The sequence below is a fragment of the Rhineura floridana genome, chromosome 2 (assembly GCF_030035675.1).
Source record: "Rhineura floridana isolate rRhiFlo1 chromosome 2, rRhiFlo1.hap2, whole genome shotgun sequence".
Classification (NCBI taxonomy): domain Eukaryota; kingdom Metazoa; phylum Chordata; class Lepidosauria; order Squamata; family Rhineuridae; genus Rhineura; species Rhineura floridana.
The window spans coordinates 190,029,916-190,053,280 of NC_084481.1; the positions used below are offsets into that span (position 1 = coordinate 190,029,916).

At 40.6% G+C, this 23,365-nt stretch overlaps 1 protein-coding gene across 1 annotated transcript; it reads right to left on the minus strand.

Moving 5' to 3' along the window:
• Positions 1-216: 216 nt before the first annotated feature.
• On the minus strand, positions 217-22,335 carry FBXO33 (F-box protein 33). Its single transcript, XM_061611708.1, has 4 exons — positions 21,605-22,335; positions 5,195-5,305; positions 2,894-3,579; positions 217-2,192 (listed from the first exon to the last, which is right to left on the minus strand). The coding sequence occupies exons 1-4, from the start codon at positions 22,225-22,227 to the stop codon at positions 1,921-1,923; spliced, it is 1,692 nt and encodes a 563-aa protein (XP_061467692.1). The 5' UTR covers positions 22,228-22,335; the 3' UTR covers positions 217-1,920.
• Between the last annotated feature and the right edge of the window lie 1,030 nt (positions 22,336-23,365).

Consider the following 23,365-nt stretch of genomic DNA (forward strand, 5'->3'; position numbering starts at 1 on the left):
CAATATCAAATTATGATAGCTGGTCTGGTTTTTTACTTAGCTTGGTTTCCTAAAAAAAATGTTCATAAAGCATTAGCCAAATAAATGTCTGACCTATTTCAGAGTCACAAGACTTTCTGGATTTAAACAATGGAAACAAGCAGATAGTTTTCAATGAGGTGTGATTTGTCTAATGCTAAAACTACCATGCTGATATAATAAAATATTTTACCATAATCAATTTTAATGCTTTATTCATTGATTAAAAGAATATACATTTAACATAAACCATACAACATCAGTCATCAAGTCAAACACTCAGCTGGTTTCCTTACATTTTCTGTCAGGAGTTACTTTAGTCTGATCACATTTATAAGATAAAATCTCACCACATCTGGCATATACACACACTGTGCCAGTGGATTCACTCTACTGATGTACATATAAAATCCGCATGGTATGTGCTCACTGGAGACAAAACAGCGCACACCTGTCAAAAGGTCATTTTAATATAAGATGGTAAAACCATTTGTAAAACACATATAAACTTTTCCATAAATAGAATCATATCTGGACATCTGTTGCATAAATTGTGTTTTCCAAAGCTTACAATATGGCAGCCAGGTCTCAGCACTGCTGGGCACCCACGTTGGCCACTTACTTTATTATTGCAGACTGTCCTTTAACATTAAATGCACAACATTCGTACCACTTAAAACTTGGGTCAGGTGGAAGTCTCACAGAGACCACGTCTGTACCGCGGTTGCCCTGAAACAGTTTAAATCGGCTTTTAAAGCCTCTCAGATATAACAAGATTTTAAAACATACTTCATGGAATGTTCTTCATGCATCATAGCAGCTCATACCTGTGATAGAACAAGGTTTGTATCTTTTTTCCTTTCCTTCCTTTACATTCACTATTCACAGTGAAACAGGTGCATGTTTAAGAGTTCTGAGGTTGCTGACTGAGCCACAGCACAGCTGTGTACCACAGGTCGAAATTCGACCTTATATATTACAATCTAGCAGTATCTGGCTGGCCAAAAATTGGCCTGCCCCTGCCAGCATGTGGGCACTTCTTCGTTTTAAATCTATTCTTTGGCAGCTGACACAGGCGCTGACAGAGAAAATCCAGTGACTTAGTTGCTAGGGATTTCACGACTAATGTTTGTTTGCAAGCAGACTTAAATTTATATCTAAATTGTTATGGTTTTACCCCATCGGAGTGTATAGACTTAACGTTTCTTTTTAAATCTGGGCCCAAAGCTAACTTGTACGGAGAAGCTGACAGACCATGAGAAAAAGAAGCTACAATTTACAATGAAACTACAGTTTATAGCTTTCAGTCAGGTAAACATCTGAAGAAGCTATACAGTGCAAGAGACTACTGCTTCATATTCAAGGAGGAAATTGCAGAGTGGCAATATTTCATGCTTCAGATATTGCACATGAAATCAAAGCAAGGTTTACAGTAAATGGTATTGATAGTCCTGATTTTTCTGTTTTTTTAAAGAAGCTTTAAGTAGCATGCTACCAGTTTACATGACAATGACCGCATTCAAAACCACCGGGCTATGGATAGTAACAAGATTTTGGCTCCTGAGCACAAAAACTCCGACAATAGTAAAATCAGTGAAGTTGCAGAGTTACTCAGTAGAAAAGAAAGTTAGCCGGCAACCTCAGACAACCCTCGGCCACAACTGAGTTTTGTTTTGTTTTTGTAGACAAGTCCATTAACCGTGAAAGCCCTAAACGTTGCCACTTTCAGCTTCTAAACCAATACCCGACTACGTTCTTTGATCAAGAAGTAGAATATACATATATAATTCTATATAGCTAATACTGATTAAACACAGCACAAGAGGGGTTAATTCACACTACTGAAAAACATAATAGGACCCTACTTGCATATGTAACCACAGGAACTGTAAATAAAGAGAGCTAAATGCCTTCACTGAAGCTTTGCATTTCTCTGTAAAAATGACGAGTTGGCTCAGTAAAGACACTGAGTAATTCTATGTCCATGACTACATGCCAAGGCCGACCCAATCCAAGGGATACCTGCTCAATGAGATTATGTACTGGATCCACATCCTGATCAGCCAGTTCAGCTTGGTCAAAATCAATGCTTTCTTCTGTGACTTCAAGCACTTTCAAATCAGAGCCACGAAGACGAGCAATCGCAATCAGATTGTGAGCCCAAACAGTATAACCTGAAACAGAAAAAAACAGCAATTACTATCTTATTGGACTTCAGTTTTCTTCCTTCTTTTCATCCCCACCCTACTGCAAAGATAATTGAATATTCGACAGCCTCACAGCTAATGCCTCCCTATTTAGCAATTTTTGTGATTAAGTACTCATTAAGAAATTGCTCTAATAATTGGTCAGTTCACTTACTCAGTTCATTAAAGAGTGAATGTGCTTTTTGTATTTAATTTTGTGAAGCTGCCTGTTTTTTCCCTTCCCCAACGTTTCTGGACAGAGGAGTAAGGAAATGTCTCATGGTATTTCTTAGTAGTTTAGCACCATAAGAACTTCATGTTAAAAGACCTGGTAATCTTAAAATATTATCAGGTGTAATACAACTTTGGGAAAAAGTAATGCATGACTAAAGTAAGGACAATCAAACAGTACAGGAATTGAGGTTCCTTTCTTCCAATTAACTTTTTTTTTTTTGCAATTGTCAGTCTTGGGTTCCTGACTATAATAGTTTCCCCAACATAATCACATTGATATGCACAACATATCCCAGCCTGAAGTCTGTGTAAAATTTATTCCCTGCTCCAAAACTCTGGATTTCCCCATGACCTGGAGAAAAATACTTGGATGCGAGATATCAAGGGTATACCAATGCACATGTTAATGTATAGGTTTTAAACTACCAGTGTTTTGCACCAATGTAATTGCCTACCATGCACTGCCAGAAGAGAGAGCCTTGTGCATCTCCAGGCCAATAAAACCAATGGGTCTTCGGTCCGGTTGAAGCTGAGATCTGGGAAGCCAGACATATCTATCACATCATTCATTAGTATGAAATGAGTGAGGAATTTATCATATTGCCTGGATATAAGATCAACAACAGCTCCTGAAACGCAAGTGATGTAGCTGTCAAAGTGAATCCTCTCCAGCGGGATACTGGGTTTAAGAATCCTTAGCATGTCATCGCTCTTGATATCAAAAGCCATTATATAGACCCGAAGATTAGTGCTGTTGCGTGTCAGTGCCTTCCAGTCCTCATCTTCTGGCATATTCTCCAAGGACTTGTGCATTAGAGAAATATTGTGGACCAGAAGAGACAGTCGATGCAAAGGCACATGGTTACTATCAGCCAAGACTCTTGCCATTTCTGCTGTAAAATCACAGAAATCCAAGGCGAGTGAGCGAAGACTGACAAAACGCTCCAATTCAACTGCAGTGATAAGAGTGGTATTACCAGGGATGTGGTTGTCCAGTAAACTCAGGTGTTCCATAGTATTGGCAATAGGGTTTGAGAGAGATGACAATGATGTGGGAGTTACGATTTGTAGCATAAACCCACATGACAGCCATTTCAGTTGCCTGCTGTTACCCAATATTTCTTCAAACAGCTGCTGTATTCTGCAAGAAAAAACAGAAGCAACCACCTTAAACTTTTATTGTAAATTTAATTATGAGCCTAATTCAGTAGACAAGCAAGCAATTAATGTGAGCAATTAATGTCACCAAACACACTTCCAACAGAAGTACAAACTACATTTTTAACACAAACTGTGGGGTACTAGATCAGAAGTTCCCAAACTCCCCCCCCCTCGGCAGATCACTTGAAAATGTCACAGGGTCTTGGTGGGCCACTTAATGATTTTTCTGCCTGTTGTAGCAACTGTAATGCACTGAGCTAAATGCTGTATGATTTTTAACTGTATGTTAAGTGTTAATTTTATGTATTATGTTGTATTTTATTGTATTTCAATTTGAATTCTCTAGAATTTAAACTGTAAGTGCTTCACAGATACACCACCTGAATGCAGCTCAGTGTTCCACAGACCACAGTTTAGGACCCCCTGCACAAGATGCATACCGGGGGGGTGGGGGGAGAGAGAAGAGAGAACAACTTTTTAAAATAAGTCTAAAGTTTTTGTGAGATAATTGCCCTTTGTTTTAAAGTGCTATTATCTTCCTCAATTTAAAAAATATATAATATAAAGTCAATTTTCCCCTTAGTATGTGCACTGTAACTTGTTTTGATTCCCCCTCCCCATTATTTTGTAAGTAGCATATGCTCAGAGTAGCTATCAGTTGCTAGAAGCCCTAGACAGCATAGCATGGTGGATTCAATAGTTGGGACAACTATTCACTGTACCAGCACATTATGCATCTCATTCAAATGGCACTCCAAAGTGAAAGTAAGGACCAATTAATATATGCAAGTACATCATTCAGCTTATCACCTGATTTGAAGCTGATCTGGGCGAAGTGATATTAGGTGATATGACAGCTCTATCTGTGGTTGTTTGGTGATAACTATTTCCCACAAGAAAGTCATGACTTGGTCCTGCATTGTATTTATACTGTTAGATTATGGTTAACCTTAAAGTCATGCAAAAATGTAGTACCAGAAACTGTTCTTCAAATTAGTGTGCATAACTCAGAAGACAATGAATATTTTAAATCATCCTTCCAGGGACCTCACAACACTGTACACAGTCCTCTCACATTTTATTCTCCCAAGTTCATTGTGAGAATAGTCAGGTTAAATGTGTCAAGCAGTATACAGGTTTCTCAATTTCTGCAGAATGGACCTGCTTTTTGCACTATGGCCTGGACATGGGAAAGTTTATATAAAAGATTCCTGGATGAAGATATAGCTGTAGCAGAGGATTGGATGAGATGGTTTTTGAACCCTTCCTCCTCTACTTAAATAATTTCTTCTAGAACATGATTTTTGTAGGTTAGTAAAACCTGCCATATCTTACAAATGGCTTGTTTTTAATTATATTCTGAGAAGAGATGCCCTATTTGCAAAGGAAATTGCAACAGCAAAGAATGATAGACACTGTGAGGCCATAAGCAATTCTTTGCAATAGCGGCCACTGAATCATAAGAGAAGACAGATACCCAAAAGTATTATATTTCAACTAAACCAGCACATTTACAACCCAGTTTATGTGAAGCAACACACACATTCAATTTCTTAAAACTCCAATAGTGCAATAATATATTTTGGACAACTTACTGCTTAATCTTTTTTCCATCTGGATCCACTTTGCTGAGGTATGTATTTGATATACTCCCATGTTGTTGTAGAATGCTTATATCACCAAAGAGACTTAATTTCTGGAGATTCCTATTTAGAAGAAAAAGTCTTGTGTTAAGTCAGAGGCAATGCATTTAAACAAAACTACTCAAGTTTTTGTGTTCTCCATTATAAGCTATTCTGTGTTCGGAAACCTTCCAGTACATGAAATCTAGAAACAAGTTGCCCCTTCTAACCTAGCTGTTTTTTAATGACCAAGCTAAAGCTTTACAAGTCAATGTTTTATTCTGCTCAAAACTAGGTAAGAACCCAGCATTTAAGATCAGTCACAATATAATCAATTTTTTTCTGAATCTTTTATCATAGTGTACTAGAAATACTCCTTGTAACCTATGAATATGGTTAATATAGGTAAGGAAAGGATTATATGTCAAGTATTACTACATGTAGACAAAACATTTGTTGAAGATGCTGGCAAAATAAATACCAAAATGAAATCTCCTGCCCCTTGGACCACTGCATGGAGTTATTTGGGATTTGCCATGCCAGTGACAGAAAAGGCATAGAATCTATGCTGTAGATGACTTTTGACAAGAGTTTCCTAGGCATAAACCAGCTTATTTTCTTGGCTTCTCTTTTTCCAAAAAATAAAATGCTTGAATACAAAGGAGGGAATGGGAAAAGCTCTCTAAGCAGATACCCTTCTAGCCCACCTTTACAGAATAGTCATCCTCCCGTTTTTTGTAGTAGTTTTTACCAAATTGGTGACATTTTGGTTAATCCTATACTGCATGTCTCAGGGGCATAACACAATGCCCTGGCTAATCTTTACTTAGAAGTCCTTGAATGGATTTTCCCTGATACAGATTAGATAATTTGCCAGATCTTTACAGAGCACAACGTAGAAGGCAACAGACAGCAGCCCTTCCCTATATTATTTTAGTGAAGCTGACTAACAAAGGCTGTGAAGAAAGACACCAAACGCAAAGGTAGATACACAACTTTTTGGAGGAGGAGTTTCTAGTTAATGAAAAATGGAAATGGACTGCCAACTTATGGTGACCATATGAATAGGGTTTTCATGGTAAGCGGTATTCAGAGGTGGTTTACCATTGCCTCCCTCTGAAGCTGAGAGGCAGTGACTGGCCCAAGGTCACCCAGTGAGCTTTATGGCTGTGTGGGGATTTGAACCCTGGTCTCCCAGGTTGTAGCCCAACACTCAAACCACAACACCACACTGGCTCTCTTTCTAGTTAATACAGCCTTTCATTTATAAGCTATACTAATGCTTCAATGGAAAATGTATTTAAATATTTCAGCATGTACACCTTTCTCTCCCGTATCATTCTAAATTCTCAGAATTCTGTTTCAGCCTCACCTACGCAGGTGTTCTCCAGGTACCCAAATGAAATAATCTGCTCAGTCTCCCTCCCAAAGATGTATCAAGAAGAAAACTGTTTTGCAAATAAGTTTGCAGAAACATACTCTAGATTATTAAAAGTCATCCTAAGTAGCCCTTTCTAACCACCCAATAGTGGTCTGAAAAGGAGTAGGGGATACCAATGGTTCTTCTCATTAACAAAAGCTTCCCTGCCCAATTGCAGCAATTCATGCTCTCCATGAAATGGTTACTAAGGTACAAAAGATGAGTGGATAGTTACAAGCCTGAGATTAAATACTGACTTTTGATCACAAATTAGACCTGAAACCCAAACACGCGGTAGCAGATGAGCTTTGATATATCAATACAAACCTTAGTTCAACAGGCTGCCACTCACTTAACTAGTAACCACTCAGAGTTGTCATATTTTACATGCGCAGATCCAAGGACTATTTATTTTATAATTATTAAATTATTATTATTTTATTTTAAATTTTTCTATCCCACCTTTCACCATATGGGCTTCAAAGCAGCTTACAACAATAGAAACATATATTGTATAAAATTTAAAACATAGGGGAAGAACACACACACCAGAGAAGCATTCGTGGTGCAAAGGCTCCCTGAAATAAAATGGTTTTAATCAGGAGCCTGAAACTCAGCAGGGACAGTGCCTGTCTGACTTCTGGTAGGACTTCTGGTAGGAGGGGGTTCCACAGTGTTGGGGCCACAACACTAAAAGCACAATTTCTCATTGATGTAAGTAGTGCTTCTGGTCCATCAGTTACCACTAATAGTGCTCCCCCAGATGATCTCATTAATTGACTTGGGACACATAGGATAAGGTGGTCCTTGAGGTAACCTGGGCCTAAGTTATTCATGGTTTTGTGCACTAAAACAAGAACTTTGAACCTGGTAGAACAGGAAGCCATTCTATGTACATGTAGCAAATTTTATGCCCCAAATGTATACATATTCTGAGTGCATCATTTATTGCTGATATGCAACACATACACGTTGCTTTACAAAGGTTTTTCTAAGGGGTCAGTTTTCATATCTGCTCCAGTTACAAAAAGCAGGTCACAATAACGTGAACATTTTAATTAGAATTAGCAGTGAGCACCCAAGAACATCAAGCAGTGTCACTATTTTTAGCTCTGCAGCCTGAGCTTTCTTACCTCAAGTAATGTAGATGCTAAAAGAACAGCACTGTCATTTGAAAGTTGTGTGCAGTTGCATAATCTATACATGCTGCACAGCTGAAAGTCAAGCTAGATATAAGAGACCTAGAGCTGCCACTGCTCAGTCATTGTCCTGTTAACATTCTCCAACACAAACAATGCATGATGAAAAGTCATTGTGCCATTCTCTTTAACCCTTCAGCCACAGATGTGAGGCAAAGAAAGGGAGATGAACAACGCAATGAAGTGATGCCATGCATTATGTTGGTTGTTATATGGAAAAGAAAGATGGAGTGGTGGTAGCTGCAGGGAGGAAGACAGGGAAGACTTCATGTACTGATTCCCATAATTCTTTTTGTAACTATTTTTCAGAAATAATAATACCCAATGAAGAAATGCATAGACAGAGAAACAAGAAATAAAGGATGGGAAGTATCATGACAAAAAACAAATAGCTGATTCCCATAAATGACTCAGGATCTTGATCAACATATCTGGTGTCAATTGATCAAACTGCCTAGAGAACCTGGAAGTCTTCTCTTCCAACTTGATACACTCGCTTTAAGAGGAGGAAGGACAGGATATAAAAGTAATAAATAAATGAAGAATCTAAGGCTATCTATTCTACAGATTCCTGTAGCGAAGTACACACTTCCGCTCCTCTCTACTTGAGCACTGAGGCTTAAAGCCTGGGCGCATGTGAGAGAGATGGAGAGGGAGGTAAATTGGATATGACACACATTCCAATCCTATTTATGTTTTCTTGGAAACAAGTCCCACAATGTTGGGGGCTTACTCCCAGGAAAGTGTACACAGGGCATCTAAGCCGTATTTGGCACAAACACAATGAGATGTTTCCATTCATTTCATGCAGAAGGCTTTCTTTCCCCCACCAGCAGCTAGAACTCAGTCAATCCCGCGGTAGCAGCAGTGAGAGCCCTTTGAGACAGGCTAACTTGATGAACTCTGAATGATACAGTAGGGCCCCGCTTACCTGCGCTTCGCATTCTGGCGTTCCGCTAATGCGGCAGCTTTCAATTAGGGGAAATTCCCCGTTTTAAAGCTGGTTTTGCGCTTTTGCGGCATTTTCGCGCAACGCGCCCATTATACTCAATGGGTTCCACTTTACGGCGAATTCCGCTTTACGGCAGCAGTCCGGAACGGAACCTGCTGTATAAGCGGGGCCTGCCTGTACTATGAACAGCAAAGTCCTAAAAATGCAGAAGTAATTAAATAGCACCTATTAAATCACTGTGAGTCAAACAGCAACTTTGTTGTGACATCAGCTGTAGGGTTTATGCAAAAAACTTTCCAGTCAGTATTAGGCTTGCATTTGAACTTTACAGCAATTTATGGAACTGCTTGGAGAACCTTGTGTTCCATATTATCCTAGATCCTTCAGAAAATATTGATTCTGGAAGATTGGACACTGAAATTACTGGACTTAACAGGACTATTGAAGATGGAAGATGGAATTAATAGGGATAATGGAATAATGGCTATTGAAATTATTGGACCTAACAGATTTTGATGAGATGGATTAATCGATATGTTTATTTGGACTATGGTTATGACAATAAGATTATTATTATTATTAACGAGATGGATTAATCGACATGTTTATTTGGAGAAAAATTGATAGATATATTTCTTAAAGAATTGAAACCTCTCTTTGACTTTTTGTGGAAAGAATAAAGTAATGTTTATGAGATTTGATGATTAATTAAGATAACTACTGGAGGAAAGTGATTTTATAATATAATTTAAGAGACAGGATTGTTATATATTGTAGACCTATAACTGATTTGATCTGCGACAAATGGGAAGTCAACATTTTATTTTTTTGTTTAATCATTTTTGTTTTGTTTTGTTTTTTGTCTTTGAATGTTTTATGATTTTGTTTTGTTTGTTTTATGAAAATTTGAATAAAAATTATTGTAAAAAAAGAAAAGAAAATATTGATTCTGCCCAGCCTTATTTTATGTGCTGAACTCAAGTAAAGCCATTAATTCTCTGTTCAGCAACTTATTTTCAACAGAGGTCATATTTTCAACTCAGCAATGGTGGAAATGCCTACAATGTGGGCTCTGTTCAGACCCACATGAACTAAGATAAAGTACTCTTCAGCACCCTCTCCTCCAGCGTAATCAGCAACAGAAATGTTGGCAATGTCCTTCCGCCATGCACCCTGACTGCTCACTACTATTTCCCCTGCCTTGGCTTGTGCACAGGAGTGAACAGCTTAGATGCATAATGAGTCTTACTTAAAGTTTCTTGTGCTGTTCATAGCATACAAAGCTATGCACCAGAGAGAAAATAAAAAACTAGTAATCAGAAAGCAAGTACCCACAGGCGAATATGTAAACAATCCTTGCAGTAAACAGATACTGCTGTTGCAAGACTTTTCACAAAGGTAGGATGGAAAGATGTTGAACATCTTCATTACTACCGTGCAGGAGCATGAAACTAATGTTTTTATATATATATATATATATATATATATATATATCCAGAATATTTACCAATTAGAGGGATGTGTACATATGTAATACGATGTCTACAAGTATTAGTAACCATGTCACAGCTCTCTCATGGTCTGAGACAGAAATCTGTCCAATTTCACCAGTGTCATCCCAGACAGTGAAGAGTATGTCAGCAATTTCCCAGATACTCTAAAATAGTAATAGGAATAGTGATAATAATAATAATAAATGTGATTACTGGTTTTTAACCAAAATGTTCCTGAGAATATAGTAAAAAATTGAAATTTCGTGATAATAATATTTTTAGCAGTGAGCTCACACTATATATCATGATCACACAGCGTTATGTGGGTGGCACTGTAGCCAAGAAGGTTATCATGGTGTTAACTGCAAACAGGGAGGTTATCTAATGGGCTTTAACAAGGTAACTGTAAAAACAGTCATAAGTCAGAATCATTAGTGAATGTAAATCAAGATTTTCTATTTCCAAACCTGAGAACTACTCCATTGCTCTTCAAAGGGTTCTGTGGACAATGACAGGGTGCACTCTGCTCTTATTTTTAAATTTAAGCTCCTACAGAGAATGTCAGTTCTTCATCTGAACAGAAGAAATGGTCCTCCTCCCCACATCACTCCAAACTTCTAACCAGAATTCAAAAGTTCTGAAGCATGGGAATATAGTTCCTTTGATTCCAGGCTATTATGTTTCTGATCAGTTAAAAGTGGCCACTTGAAGACGACTTTTCAAGGCTTTGCACTTCGCGCCACTTGTGTTAGACAAAGACATACCATATGTTTTCAAGAGACTGTAAATTTTATTACTGCGCCTGTTATGTAACTGAAAGATAGAATGGGACAGTCAGGAGCCGTTCCTTTTTCTGTTTTTGAAGAACAGCAGATTCAGTCATGTTACCAATCAATCAGACCACTTTTATTTTTTCTCTCCAACCCACAAACAAAGAATGTTTAGCTTGCAAACAATTTTAATAACTAGCTGGTGCAAGGAAATATGCTATTTGACATAAAGCTGTGGGGAAAACATAACTACCAACACTCTGATCTCATATGCAACATGAAAATTTTCCACTGTTCTGAAACACACTGAATATGTCTGCACAATTTATTTATTTATTTAAAATATTTCTATCCCACCCTTCTACCCTATGATAGGGCATTCAGGGCGGCTTACAAAAATAAAACCAAACATGTACATAATAAAATTGTAAGCAGTAAAATCACAAAAACATTAAAATAAATTAAAATACATAAAATTCAATTAAAATACATAAAATACTATACACACATACACAGGGATTGGTACTAACAAATGATTGTTCTTAGGTTTATCAGTCAATCTGCTTCCAGTGTGCCCTTTTTGTTTCAAGAGTTCAGCGACAGAAACAAATGTCATATCTTTTAGAACCCTACTGGCTGCACAATGCTGAACATGCGAATATGCCTCTTTGGCCTTCTTTCTTATTTAGTTTTATTAGTCAGATGCTCTGACATATTATCATCACTACATAATTCATCTCATATAGTTCCAGGCATATTTCTCTAGAAACCCAACTTGTGAAATGCAGATAACCTGCAGGCATTGCAGATGGAGAAAGAGAAGCAATAGGAAGAACTAGTTTAGCATCTTGATTTCAGAACTAGGATATATTCAAAATTAAGACCGTCAGTAAAGAGAATCAGAGTTCCCAGTCTGAAACAAATAAAAGCAGCACTTTTTCAATTGTGAAGAATACAACTATGCAAAACCAGAGTTTCAGTCCAATACCACTGCACCTGCAACTGAGGAAAAGGAAGAGAAAATAGAGACAAACTTTTTCAAGGCCTCAAAGAATATGGTTATTTTATTGTTTGATTTCCTACCATGCAGTCTTAACTTCTCCCATGTAAATAATCTTAAATCTCTGGTTTAGATATTATTATTATTATTATTATTTATTAAATTTATATACCGCCCGACTAGCGATAGCTCTCTGGGCGGTGAACATAAAATAGTATAAAAATACAATGAATAACAAAATAATATTAAAATACAATCAACAATACAATAAACATTATTAAAATTAGATCAATGTAACTTAAAATGCTTCAGAGAATAGGAAGGTTTTGACCTGGCGCCGGAAGGAGAGCAGAGTCGGCGCCAGGCGTACTTCCTCAGGGAGACTGTTCCATAGTTCGGGGGCCACCACTGAGAAGGCCCTAGATCTTGTCATCACCCTCCGGGCCTCCCTGTGAGTTGGAACCCGGAGGAGGGCCTTCGTAGCAGAACGTAGTGCACGGGCCGGTTCATATCGGAAGAGGCGTTCCGCAAGGTATCGTGGTCCCGCACCGTATAAGGCTTTATAGGTTAATACCAACACTTTGAATCTAGCCCGGAAACACATTGGCAACCAGTGCAAGCTGGCCAGAACAGGTGTTATATGCTCGGACCGCTTGGTCCTTCTCAGCAATCTGGCCGCCGCATTTTGCACTAGTTGTAGCTTCCGAACTGTCTTCAAAGGTAGCCCTACGTAAAGCGCATTACAGTAATCCAAACGTGAGGTTACCAGAGCATGTACCACTGATGTAAGGTCCTCTTTACTCAAATAGGGACGTAGCTGGGCTACCAACCGAAGTTGGTAAAACGCATTCCTAACCACCGAGGCTACTTGAGCCTCAAGTGAGAGGGAAGAGTCTAAAAAGACTCCCAGACTACGAACCCGGTCCTTTAGGGGGAGTGTAACCCCGTCCAGGACAGGGTATATATCCACCATCCGATCAGAGAACCCGTCCACCAACAGCATCTCAGTCTTGTCTGGATTGAGCTTCAGTTTGTTAACTCTCATCCAGTCCATTGTCGAGGCCAGGCAACGGTTCAGCAAATCGACAGCCTCACCTGAAGAAGATGAAAAGGAGAAGTAGAGCTGCGTGTCATCAGCATACTGATGACAACGCACTCCAAAACTCCTGATGACCTCTCCCAACGGCTTCATGTAGATATTAAAAAGCAGGGGGGACAAAACTGACCCCTGCGGGACCCCATATTGGAGAGCCCGCGGTGTCGAGCAATGTTCCCCAAGCACTACCTTCTGGAGACGACCCGCCAAGTAGGAGCGGAACCACTGCCAAGCAGTACCTCCAACTCCCAACTCCGCGAGCCTCTCCAGAAGGATACCATGGTCGATGGTATCAAAAGCCGCTGAGAGATCAAGGAGAATCAACAGAGTTACACTCCCTCTGTGTAGGAACAAAGCCTATAATTGGCCAGTCTCCACCTCACATGCACAGAATCAGTTAGTTACTTCATAGTTTGTAGCAAAGGTTCCATAGGAAATGGAGGTATGCATCAGTTTCAGACAAATCCTGAAGAAAAGCTGGAAGTCTTGGAGGAGATGCCCAGTACAAAAGCCCCTAAATCTGTTTGTGTGCAATTTGGCAGGTTTTTATCCACTCTGAAAGGGCTACTATGGCTGCAAATTTCATCCACTTTTGTCAAGGGGGTGGTGGTGCAAATTATACCTGTTTGATTTCCCAATAGTGGAAAGGAGGGAGGGAGAAATACAATGGGGTTGGATTCCTAAGCCAAATTGGGCTGTTTTATGAAGTGTCAATATTTGGGGTTAAACCACATCTTGTAGCTGGTGCACATTCCTAAAAGGAAGTAACTAAACAAGTAGACTCCAAGGGGAGCAGTGAATATATGAGCATAAGGTTCCAACTCTAGCATCAAACAATACTTTGGGCTTTATGTGTGCTTTAACAGAATTTACTTCAAAGTAAGACTATTTAAAATTGCATTGTTACCCCAATCTACAAAGGAGATTCACAGAAGGAAGCAGACCTTCCTGGGCAGATTTCTTTGCTGGATAAGGATTGTATGTTTTGGATGTCTATCAGCACTGTACAGTGGAGTAGAGGGTGAGACTTTCCTTTCGTTCAGTGATGCAATCAGACTGCACATCCTCAACCCGAGGCCACTGTATACAGTTATTACTCAACACTACCCGGAGAATGGTCAGAAGACTCATCAGGTTGCAGCTAAAGCTAAGCAAGTCGGGCCTATAAACTGCCTGGATGGGAGGCTGCCCAGGAACGTTATGCAAGTTGCTCTTTGGAGGAAGAGTAGAGCATAAGAAAAATAAATAAACAGACCTTCCTGGGTGCAACACCTTTCTTACAGCACAATCCTCCATATTTTTACTCTACCGTGTACCATGGGGCTCATTCTGATGAACGCATGGGTAGGATTATAGCTTTAAAGTTTCTTCAGATGTTGTTGTTGCAGAACACAGCTGCTACAACAATTAAATATGTTCCTCAGTCAGCTATAAAGACTAACTAACTGAAGGGAGAGAGAGAGAGAAGAGCAATAAATTGCTATTTATATGAGTAATACAATTTTGCTTTCACGAGGAAAAGAGTAAAGTCAAGATAATTCCAAGATTTAATTACAATCCCTCAGAGCAGTTTTGCAGAATAAAAGCATTTTTTCTACTTGTCCAATACCTGTCAACATATATGAATAATGTGTGTTCAGCCGTAGATGGCCAAAACATATAACAGAGACCAGTTCAAACACCAGCTTCTCCTCATACCCTAGCCTAATAATCTTTCCTAAAGGATTATGCCCTGGCTGTTTACTACAGGGCCTAAGTACGTTATATGAAAATGCATGTAAGAAAGCCCTGATGCTCCCTTTCTGTAACAAAAATCAGCTCCAGGAGGAGAAGTTAACAAAGAGATGCAGCAGGAAGGGTTTACCTTTTCAATATAAACTTTTTTGTCTAAGTCACCATTTGATATGTTTTTCCCTTCTATGGCACTATGTCATCATCCAAGTCTATGCTCCAATGGCAAACACAGAAGAGGAATTGGAAAGATTTTATGCAGAAGTACAGGAAGAAATTGATCACACACCAAAACAAGATGCGCTGATAATCATGGGGGACTGGAATGCAAAAGTAGGGAACACAGAAGAACTAGGAATTGTGGGGAAATGGGCCTTAGGAGATAGAAATGAAGCAGGAGAAAGACTTATTGAATTCTGTGAAGCCAATAATTTGTTTCTTGCAAACACATTTTTTAAGCAACCCAAAAGACAACTGTACATGTGGACATCACCAAATGGTCAACATAGGAATCAAATTGATTATATAATGGGGAGCAGAAGATGGAGAAGCTCCATACTTTCTGCAAAAACAAGCCCAGGAACAGCTGCGGTACAGATCATGAGCTGGTAATATCGAAAATCAGAGTAAAGCTAAAGAAGAACAACAAAGCAATCATAATGCCAAATTACAATTAAAATAACATCCCAGAACAATATAAAGATCAAATAAGGAACAGATTTGAGGCTTTAAACTTAGTTGACAGAGAACCAAAATAACTATGGATTGAAGTCAGAGACATTATCAGGGAAGAATGCAGAAAGACAATACCACTAGTTAAAAAGAAAGAGTGGATGACTGAAGAAACTCTTAAAATGGTTAAAGAGAGAAGGAAAACAAAAGCAAAATGAGATAGGAACATGGTTAGAACCCTAAATGCAATAATACAAGGACTAGTACATAGGGACAAAGAGACCTATTACAATAGTTACTGTATAGAAATAGAAGAGGACAACAAAAAGGGAAGATCAAGAGCCCTATTCCAAATAATTAGAGAAATTAAATTTAAACCACAAGTAGGGGTGTTGAATAATCAACAGGGGAACACTGACTGACTGAGATGAAATAAAAGGAAGATGGAAATAATACACTGAAGAGCTCTATAAAAGAGATGCAAAGATAACAGATTCATTCATGAAGGAACCATATGATGAAGAACCAAAAGTTTTAGAATGTGAGGTGAAAGCTGCTCTTAAAATACTTGGAAGAAACAAATCACCAGAAACAGATGGCATACCAATAGAGTTGCTACTAGCTACTGAGACTGAATCTGTCCAAAATTTGACCAAAGTTTATCAACAAATATGGAAAACTAAACAAAGGCCAACAGACTGGAAGCGTTCAATATACACCCCAATTCCAAAGAAAGGGGATCCCAGGGAATGCAGTGATTATCCTACTATTGCCTTAATATCCCATGCAAGTAAAGTAATGCTCAAGATTCTACAACAAAACCTCTTATTTATTTATTTATTTCATTAAACTTATAGACCGCCCCATAGCCGAAGCTCTCTGGGCGGTTCACAAGACAAGAAATAGCAAAATACAAGACATGTATCAACATAAAACATATAAAAAGTTAAAAATTATTAAAAATTAAAACAATGTCAGCGTATACTAGACATAATTAATTAAAAAGCCTGGGTGAAAAGAAAAGTTTTGACCTGGCGCCGAAAAGATATTAACGATGGCGCCAGGCGTATTTCCTCCGGGAGATCGTTCCACAGTTCGGGGGCCACCACAGAAAAGGCCCTTTTCCGCGTTGCCATCCTCCAAGCTTCCCTATGAGTAGGAACTCGGAGGAGGGTCTTTGATGATAAACGCAGTGTACGGGCAGGTTCATAACGGGGGAGGCGTTCCAACAGGTATTGTGGTCCTGTGCCGTGTAAAGCTTTATAGGTCAAACCCAGCACTTTGAACCGGGCCCGGAAACAAATAGGCAGCCAGTGCAAGTGGGCCAGAGTCGGTGTTATATGGTCGGACCGTCTGGTCCCCATTAAGAATCTGGCCGCTGCATTCTGCACAAGCTGCAGTTTCCGAACCGTCTTCAGAGGCAGCCCCACGTAGAGCGCATTGCAGTAATCTAATTTCAAGGTTACCAGCGCATGAACTACTGAAGCAAGGTTCTCTCTGTCCAGATAGGGGCGCAGCTGGGCCACCAGCCGAAGCTGGTAGAAAGCACCCCGTGCCACAGAGGCTATCTGAGCCTCAAGTGACAGGGATGGATCTAAAAGAACTCCCAAGCTAAGAACCCGTTCCTTCAGGGGGAGTGCAACCCCATCCAGAACAGGTCGAACATCCCCCATCCCATCAGGAGAACCACCCACCAGCAGCATCTCAGTCTTATCTGGATTAAGTCTCAGTTTGTTAGCTCTCATCCAGTCCATTGTCGCAGCTAGACATTGGTTCAGCACGCCGACAGGCTCACCTGAAGAAGATGAAAAGGAGAAATGAGCTGCGTGTCATCAGCATACTGATGGCAGCGCACTCCAAAACTCCTGATGACCGCACCCAACGGCTTCATATAGATATTAAAAAGCATGGGGGACAGAACTGACCCCTATGGGACTCCATATTGGAGGTCCCAGGGTGCCGAGCAATGTATATGGAGCGAGAAATGCCAGATGTCCAAGCTGGATTTAGAAAGGAAAGAGGCACCAGAGATCATATTGCAAACATATGTTGGATAATGGAACGGAGCAAAGAATTTCAGAACAAAATCACCCTGTGCTTTATAGATTACAGCAAAGCCTTTGATTGTGTAGATCATGAAAAACTATGGAATGCTTTAAAAGAAATGGGGGTGCCACAGCATCCGATTGTCCTGATGCACAACCTATACTCTGGACAAGAGGCTACTATAAGGACAGAATATGGAGAATCCAATTGGTTCCAAATTGGAAAGGGTGTATTTTATCCCCCTATTTGTTTAATCTATATGCAGAACATATCATACGGAAAGCGGGATTGGACCAAGATGAAGGAGGCGTGAAGACTGCAGGGAGAAATATCAATAATTTAAGATATGCAGATGATACTATACTCTTAGTAGGAATGTAATGATTTGAAATGAATTCTGTTGAAAGTTAAAGAGGAAAGCACAAAAGCCAGACTACAGCTGAACATCAAGAAGACTAATGTAATAACAGAAGATTTATGTAACTTTAAACTTGATAACGAGGACATTAAACTTGTCAAGGATTATCAATACCTCGGCACAGTCACTAACCAAAATGGAGACAATAGTCAAGAAATCAGAAGAAGGCTAGGATTGGGGAGGGCAGCTATGAGAGAACTAGAAAAGGTTTTCAAATGCAAAGATGCATCACTGAACACTAAAGGGAGGATCATTCAGACCATGGTATTCCCGTCTCTATGTATGGATGTGAAAGTTGGACAGTGAAAAAAGCGGGTAAGAGAAAAATCAACTCATTTGAAATGGGGTGTTGGAGGAGACCTTTGCGCATACCATGGACTGTGAAAAAGACAAATAACTGGGTGTTAGAACAAATTAAACCAGAATTATCACTAGAAGCTAAAATGATGAAACTGAGGTTATCATACTTTGGACACATCATGAGAAGACATGATTCACTAGAAAAGACAACAGTGCTGGGAAAAACGGAAGGGAGTATAAAAAGAAGAAGGCCAAACAAGAGATGGATTGATTCTATAAAGGAAGCCACAGACCTAAACTTACAAGATCTGAACAGGGTGGTTCATGACAGATGCTATTGGAGATCGCTGATTCATACGGTGGCCATGTCAAAATTGACTCGAAGGCACATAAGAACAACAATGGCACTCCAGGAATAGACTTGTGAGGATAAACATGTCTCTAGAGTATTTGCATGTAACACACAGTTTGCCCCTCAGTTACCTGATCAATTACTAGAGTAGCCATGTAAATTAGTCCACAAAAGCTAAGTCGCCTGCAAAGAAAAAATTACTAGCTTGTTGAGAAGGTAGTAGACTGTGCTGTCATGCTGGTCACAGAGGAAAAAAAGATCCTTCCTCAGCAGTGAGAACAAAAACAAAGCGGATTGACGGAGCAGGGGAAGAGCAATCCATCCCTCTTCAGCCAGCCCACTCATTTGCCTGCATGGAATTCCTTGTTGCCTATGACTACAAGGCAAGGTGTTAAATACAAGATTGGCACAGAATTTGTATATGTTTGCCGGCACTTTCAATGGTGCTATTCACATAAGGAAGCCACAGACCTGAACTTACAAGATCTGAACAGGGTGGTTCATGACAGATGCTCGTGGAGGTCACTGATTCATAGGGTCACCATAAGTCGTAGTCGACTTGGAGGCACATAACAACAATTCACATAATCACTTTAAAGAAACAGTATAGCCTCTGCAATCTCAACCAGCTGCAGTAGAATTGCTAGTGTGAAACTTCTAAAGATCATTACTTTGCCTATGTGGTGAAAAATAAGGCTACATAAATAACACTGTAGATGTGTTTTATGAAAACATTGCCTGAAGTGGTCAAGAAAGGGATAATAAAAGGACACCTCGCAGACAGCATCCAGGATCAGGCACAAGATAAAAATAGTCCTTGCAATACAGTACTGCTGCACTGTCTAGGACGGTACTGCAGAACTGAAGGAGAAAGCCTGTGAAATGTTCTATTTCTCATGATTAGCCAACTGAGTGAAAGGGAGGGTAAGACCTATATACTCTGCTAAGGTCCAAATTCCCCACAGCTTTGGGAGGTTGCTAGCTTGAGAAGAAGCAACCATATGTAGACCTACACACTAATGGTTGACTATTAATTTATCCAGGATTTTAGAACCTGATGATGTCTGATGGTTGAAGTTTAGCATTGCTGTTTCTATAATAGGTGTGTGATTTTATTTTATATTACTGTTTATCTTGTACTCTGTATTGTAAGCTATTCTTCACTCTGATCTAGAGGAAGGACTTGATACAGAAACTCTGAAACAAACAAATACTCTGCTGCCTCTCTTTATTTGGTTCTTGTCCTATTACTTTTCATGGACTACTTCCCATGGAAATTACTTCCCTCCCTGCAGCAAGTGGCTGGCTTTTCCACAAGTAAGTGCAAGATTGCCAGTCACTGTTTTCAGCTCAACCTACCTCACAGAGATCTTGTGAGGGTAAAATAGGGAGGGGAAGAACCATGTGCTTGAGCTCCTTTGAGGAATTAAAATGCAGTAAATAAAGTGACAAAGCAAAAATAAAAAGTGACAAAAAGGCCCCAACAGTAGGTCACGTACTAAGTTCATTGATGAAGTGAAATATGAACTGTGATTTCCTGGCTCCCAGTTTACATACTTGAGTGTTTCAATATCTACATGACTTCATGTGACAAAAGTTGTTCATTGTAGTACCTAAATCCCTGTAAAAAGGCCACAAACCTCATCACAGCTAGTTCAAACACCATCACATCTTCTTTTCATTGGCATGTACTCACTATTCCGGTTGTAGCAGTTTAATTTTTTGATGTGTGTGATCTAAATAGGATTTTCTTACTCTCTAGGCTGGAAATTACTCAAGACACGCAAACTATATTCTATTCTGTTGTACAGAAATGGCTGTAGGAAAGAGAGCAAAACACAGCACAGAGGACATCACAGTCTCTTATTGAAAGAGATATTTCATTCTGCAGTGGAGCAGAGAAACAAGAGTAATTCAAAAGAAAACAAAAAGAAAGCTCTGGAACATTACTGCTCAAATTAGATTTCTTTCTTACATGACCTTGACAGAACGGGAAATTTGGAAATCTTGAGTGGGAATGTAGTGCTAAAAGCTTACAAATGCAACATATGTGGCTAACTGTGACCTGTTTGTCATATGACAGGATATACTAGATCCACTGGGAAAGGAAAGATATCACACTTTGGATGGGCTGGTACTCTCTTTAAAAAAAAGAAAAAGATGCCCCTTAACTGGTTTCACAGTTATGTTACAGGTCATGGCAGAGCAAATGATGGATATTCCTTGTCCCTGGTTTCAGAATAGTACACTAGCAGCAGGCATCCTAGAAGTGACATCGAAAACCACTGTTTCCCATTTTGGTGAATGTTATTTTGGTACTCCCATCTCCAGAAATGCACTTTGGAAGTGAGAAGTTAGAAACACTAACCATTCATTATATCAGTCTAAAAGTCAAAAGCAGCTACTAGGCTTTTGTTGTACCATCTGGGATGTATATTATGAACAAGGCAAAATAGGAGGCACCTGGTAAATATAACTAGTGTCTCAAATCTCCTCTTTTAGATGACAGCCCAGGAACAAAATAGGTTTTCCTACAGTACTTGAAGTGCCCAAGAAAATGGGGCTACCAATTCAAAAACACTCAGCAGGGATTCCCCTCCCTGCAATACCTTTTAGTTGGTGACATGAATACGTGTGTTCCTTCATGTTACTTATCCCTAGAGTTGCCATCAGTATGGCTCCTCCCACGCCCCCCCCTCCGTGGCAAGATTAATACTTCTTTAACTAAAGGGGACAAGCAGGAATTCAATAGGTGGAGCTTTCCTCTCCCAGTAGACAACTCCATCGGTTGAGCTTCTAATCATACGGCTGTTAAAACCATATGAAACTTACAAGAGAAGAGAAGAGAAGAGTTTGGGGGAAAAGGGGGCTTTGCAACTCTTTCGCCCTCCCACTTCCCGGAGGTAGTGATGGGTTGTTTCCACGTCGCCCTACCTGTTGTTGCGGACGCTGCTTAACACGCAGAGCACAAGCTCCAGGTACGTCCTCAGCAGCTCCAGCCAGCGAGGGCACAGCGGCGCTTCTCCCTCCGCCGCCGCCGCCGCGGCTGCCACCGTCGCTTCTTCGCAGACCCCGCTGGCGCCTCCGCCTCCCCCGCTGGGGTAGTTGTCGGCGGCGAACTGGACGCGGAGCTCGCGCACGAACCAGCCGCACTTGCGCATGAGGAAGTCGAGGCGCGGGCGCTCCGCCGGGCAGACGCGCAAGCTGAGGCGCAGCCGGGGCCACAGGGCCGGGTAGAAGAGGCACTCGCGCCAGTGTGAGCAGGAGGCCGAGGCCCGAAGCCGGTCTGGGGCGGCCAGGAACGAGAAGATGTGGACCACCAGCTCGCTGGGCAGGGAGCCGGCGCCCACCGGCCCCCCGCACACCGACGACATCGCCGGCCTAGCCGCCGGTGGCCGCAGCCCCGAGCCCGGCCTCGGCCTCCCCTCCGGCTCCTGCGACAAAAACAACAACATCAATGACAAGGCGGAGGGAGGCGGGGCGGGACCGGACGGGCCTCTGCTACTGCCGGAGCCAACCACCGCTCCCAGCCGCAGGGGGAGAACGAGATGTACCATTGGGCTCCGGGGTAGGGTATCGGGATGGGATGGGACGCACCAAAGAGCTGAGAGAGGGGGAGGGAGAGGCAGAGCATACCAAAATGTATTCAGCCGACGGGGGTGGTGGGGAACTGTTGATTTTATGACTCAGCATAGAGAAGGGCAACTGCTTGCAAAGAAGGCAATGTAGCTAATGGACGCCATCTAACGAAACTTTCTCGTAGGGGGACGGCACAGAGGAAGCGGGATCTCTTCCTGCAAAGCAACGGGTATGGGTAGAAGGACGTTGGTGTCTAGTTGCATAACAGGGAAGTTGTCCAGTGATTCTGCATCGCTCAAATCAGCTAAGGATCACCATCTTGTTAAAATGAAACCATTTATTCCAGAGGAGTTTGAGGAATGGAATAGATAAGAGTCTGATAAAGAAACCACGAGTATTTCCACCTAAGTGGAGTTTATTTTCTCTTTAGTTTTGAGAGGCAGATAGGAGCAAGGGAACAGAGGCTAAATATCCTCCCTGTACTCTTGCTGTTTCAGAGAGAAGACTACTGTGCAAAATGATTTTTTTGTTCATGGTGAATAATGTATCGACAATCTGTAAAGGCCTTCCAGGATGAACAATACTCATCTAATTCATTCTGGTGCTTTCAAGTCTACTTCTGCCACTTTGAGGCTGGAGTGGAAAAGTGAAGAGAGCTTCTAGAGATGGAAGGAGCCAAATGCCACTTTGTTCAGCCCCCAGCTGAAGAGCAGAACCATCTACCTGGCAGTTTCCTACAGAATATAAATCACACAAGGGAGGGGAACCTATGATGCTCCAATACTGTTAACCTCCCATCATCTCCAGCCTTCATCTCCGATGGTCAGGAATATTTTTTTATAAACTGCTTAGAGGTTTCTCACAATCAAGCAGTATATGAATTTTGTTAAATAAATTACGTGAGTTGTAGTAACCCAGGAACATCTAGAGCATCACAGATTTCATAGAATCAGGATAGTAGAGTTGGAAGAGGCCTATAAGGACATCAAATCCAACCCCCTGCTCAATGCAGGAATCCAAATCAAAGCATTCCCGACAGATGGCTGTCCAGCTGCCTCTTGAATGCCTCCAGTGTCGGACAGCCCACTATCTCTTTAGGTAATTGGTTCCATTGTT